The sequence below is a fragment of the Cebus imitator genome, unplaced genomic scaffold, assembly GCF_001604975.1.
Source record: "Cebus imitator isolate Cc_AM_T3 unplaced genomic scaffold, Cebus_imitator-1.0 Scaffold537, whole genome shotgun sequence".
In the NCBI taxonomy this organism is placed as follows: domain Eukaryota; kingdom Metazoa; phylum Chordata; class Mammalia; order Primates; family Cebidae; genus Cebus; species Cebus imitator.
In genome coordinates this window covers 1,280,696-1,284,319 of record NW_016107852.1, presented here as the reverse complement: position 1 = coordinate 1,284,319, position 3,624 = coordinate 1,280,696, and the positions used below count along the sequence as shown (strand labels likewise).

At 39.8% G+C, this 3,624-nt stretch overlaps 1 protein-coding gene across 3 annotated transcripts in view; it reads right to left on the bottom strand.

Moving 5' to 3' along the window:
- Positions 1 to 3,624, bottom strand: part of SDAD1 (SDA1 domain containing 1) — a 36,342-nt gene that overhangs the window by 23,909 nt on the left and 8,809 nt on the right. For 2 of the 3 annotated variants that reach the window (XM_017514811.2, XM_017514808.2), the window contains exons 2-3: positions 2,933 to 3,037; positions 2,392 to 2,490 (exon numbers count right to left, since the gene is read on the bottom strand). In XM_017514811.2, the coding sequence (XP_017370300.1) occupies positions 2,392 to 2,490; positions 2,933 to 3,037 (204 nt within the window). Of the gene's footprint in view, positions 1 to 2,391; positions 2,565 to 2,932; positions 3,038 to 3,624 lie in introns of those variants that run through there. The other variant, XM_017514809.2, reaches the window with a different exon arrangement.

Genomic DNA, 3,624 nt, shown 5'->3' with positions numbered 1-3,624 from the left:
CTTGGGGTGCTGCGGTGGGAGGACTGCTTGAGCACAGAAGCTTGAGACTGCAGTGAGCCAAGATCGTACCAGTATACTCCAGCCCGAGGAAGCTGAGTGAGACCCTGTCTAAAAAAACAAAATCAGACAAATTGCTAGATGGACTAAGAAGCTCCCCCTGGCCAGCTGGTGACAATCTGAACATAACTAAAATAATAATGCTCAAAAAAAGTTTTAAAGTATATAAAAAGGTAGTTATAATGTCAAAGAAACACATAAAATTTGATTTTTATTGATTTTATTAAGTAGGTAGGAATTAGTATATATGGATATTTTGGTTTTTTTCCAAAAAGAAATGCAATCTGTTTCTATCTGTGTAAGCACGGCAGAGTAAACAAAAACTTCGGAATGATTCAAAAAGTCTTTGAAAAATAGCAAATACACCAGGTAGAAAGAAAGCCCAGCGGTTGCTAAGAATTGGTGGTTATCCCAATAACCATTGAAAAGAGCTTCTTCCAGTGTATTCTAAGCTTCCTCTAAAGAGCAATGTTAACTATACAGATTCAATGCTTTAACTCCTAGCAAAGGAAATCTCTATTGTTTTAAAACCTACTAACCATCATAAAGCACCATAAATAAATATACATAGACTTTCAATTTTTAAAAAAATTTAGAGGCAGGGTCTTGCTATGTTGCCTAGGCTGCAGTGCAGTGGCTATTCACAGACATGCTCATATCACACCTCAGCCTCAAACTCCTGACCTCAAGCAATCCTCCTGCCTCAGCCTCCTGAGCAGTCAGGACTATAGGTGCACCTGACACATTTATTGATTTAATAATCCCAGCACTTTGGGAGGCCAAGGTGGGTGGATCACAAGGTCAAGAGATCAAGATCATCCTGGCCAACATGGTGAAAACAAAAACAAAAACACAGCTAGGTATGCTGGCACCTGCCTGTAATCCCACCTACTCAGGAGGCTGAGGCAGGAGAATAGCCTGAACCCAGGAGGTGGAGACTGCAGTGAGCCAAGGTGGTGCCACTGTACTCCAGCCTGGTGACAGGGCGAGACTCCATCTCAAAAAAAAAAAAAAAAAGCCCACAGACCAGTTTGGTGGGGTGCTGCCAGGAAAATAAAACTTAAAGAAATCCTAATTACTTGGAAAGCCATGAAGCCTCTATACTCAAAATATCAACCTACAAGGACTTCAAGAGTAACATGACACAGGTAAAAGCCTTCAGACTAGTGGTTCAAGTTCGGGGTCCCTTGGGCTGTGCTGCCAGGTCCCACATACCAGCTGAGTGTCAATCAGTTGACAACTCAGAACCCGTAACCTTGGCTTGTCTGAGATGGTATTCTTTTTCTTTTTGGTCGAATCGAATTATCAAAATCTTAAAGTAGTATAAAAAGGATAGAAATATAAAAAGCCTGAGAAAATATAATAGAAAACAAAGACAGCATTTCTACAAGTTTTGGTATAGGATATTAGTAAGTTTTGTGATCATATTTGTGTACTTATCTGTTGTAAACAGGTTTGAAAAGCAGATGTTTTAAATTTGGAAGTGTCTTAGGTTGGATTCCTTAGAAACAGAGATTGATTCATTACAGGTGACTTGTTGGGGGTATGCTCTCAGAAGGGAAGTCAAGGAAGGAGGATAGTGCAGAGAAAAGCAAACCAAAGCAAGGATGTGTCCTAGACCAGAGACTAGCTTTAGCCCCATCACAGGAAAGCACTGGAGCACATCCTGCAATGGAGTCAGAGCCACCCTGAGGTAACAGGCTGGGCTTTTGTACCACATGATAATGGGCTGTGGGCTACTGGTAGGAGGACCCCTCCCAGGCAGTAGGACTCAGATTTAGCTGAGGACAATGTTCCAGAGAAAGGGCAGCTGAGGGCCACCAGCAGCTGACATTCACAAGTGGGGGAAATGGGTATATGGGGCCTGGTAAAGGGAATCTCAGCCAGGACCCAACCTCAACCACTAAAGGGACAATGATGAGATGAGCAAACTGACTGTCTAATGGATAAGTTTACTAATTTAAGCATTATACAAATGACAAGTTGTAATTAGGATTCTTCATGCATATGAGATTTGAAGGACCAGCTCAAAAGGTTAAAGAGCATCCTGTAGGGTCAGTGTGCTGGAAGAACAGAAAGATCACAGTGTAGCTGAAAAGGACATGAGATCAGAAACATAGGCAGGAAGCAGATCATGCAGGCACTTTTGAGCCAGGTTATCAAGTTTCAGTTTTACTCTAAGTATAAATGAGAAGCCATAGAAGGATTTTTTAGGAAAAGATAATAATTTACATTTCCAAAGATATTTAGCTGAGAGGCTGTTCTCATTTAAATATATATGAGCACACCACACATGAACACAGCACAATTTATTCATCCAACTACTGGTCCTACCATTCGAAGATCTGGATCCAATACGGTATGATTGCAGGATAGAAGATCTTTCACCTCTTGAGGAAAATTACTTAGATATTCTGGGTAGCAGTGACTAATCTGTAACAAAGCAAAGGCTCTTCTGAAGTTTCTCTCTTTCTCTCCTATAATCAGATGCACACATTTAGGATGTTCTGCAAAAGGAGAATAAAAGGCTATGTTTCATAGAAGTAGACGGTTCCAACAACCTTCTACATGGAATTTCTCCAACGCTTACCATAATTTCTCTAGTGTTAGTAATATTTATGACATGATTTAGTATCTGCTTTTATGATGAATTTGAAGAAAAAAATAGTCTTAAAGTTTTGTCCTAGTTAGTTATGCAAAAAGATCTAGTGGCATCCTCTAACTCATGATAGGGAGAAAATAAAATTTGCAAAAAGAGAAAGTTAGAAATAATTAAAGTTCCCATTCCAGAGTGGAATAAGGTTGAGTACCAGTGGAAAAAATATTCAGCAACTGTGTGTAACACTGGTCTTTATTTAAGAAATTATCTTCTTACCTGTGCCATAAACATCACCAGCTCTGCTAGTTCTTTGCTGGGTTTATTTGGTTGCAATTTGAAAATCTCCACATTGGATTTGTAGTGATTATACTGCTGTAGAAACTGTAGAAAAATAAAATTTAAGTTTGTCACATTCTACTACATGACTTTCTCAGTACGGAAATTCTTAGTAGAAAATTTTTGACAATCACATGGAGAAAAGGATATTGCAAAAGTATATAAAAACACTCCTTTTGCTTTATCTGCATTCTTCAAAGTGAGTTTTTAAAGATCTGAAAACATCACAGATAATCTAAACACCCTTTCCTTAGAATTATCATTACAAGTTTAGGCAGCATAGTATAAGAACAGTGAAGCATGAATCCCAAAGCTCAGACTGTGGCCCTGTGTTGCCAGTTATATCTAAATGATCCCTACTTGCTGGGTGTAGTGGCACACAGCTGTAATCCCAGCACTTTGGGAAGCCAAAGTGGGTGGATTACTTGAGCCCAAGAGTTTGAGATGAAACTGGGTAACATAGGGAGACTGTCTCTCTATAAAAAATATAAAAACTGGCCGGGCGCGGTGGCTCAAGCTTGTAATCCCAGCACTTTGGGAGGCCGAGGCGGGTGGATCACGAGGTCAAGAGATCGAGACCATCCTGGTCAACATGGTGAAACCCCGTCTCTACTAAAAATACAAAAAACATT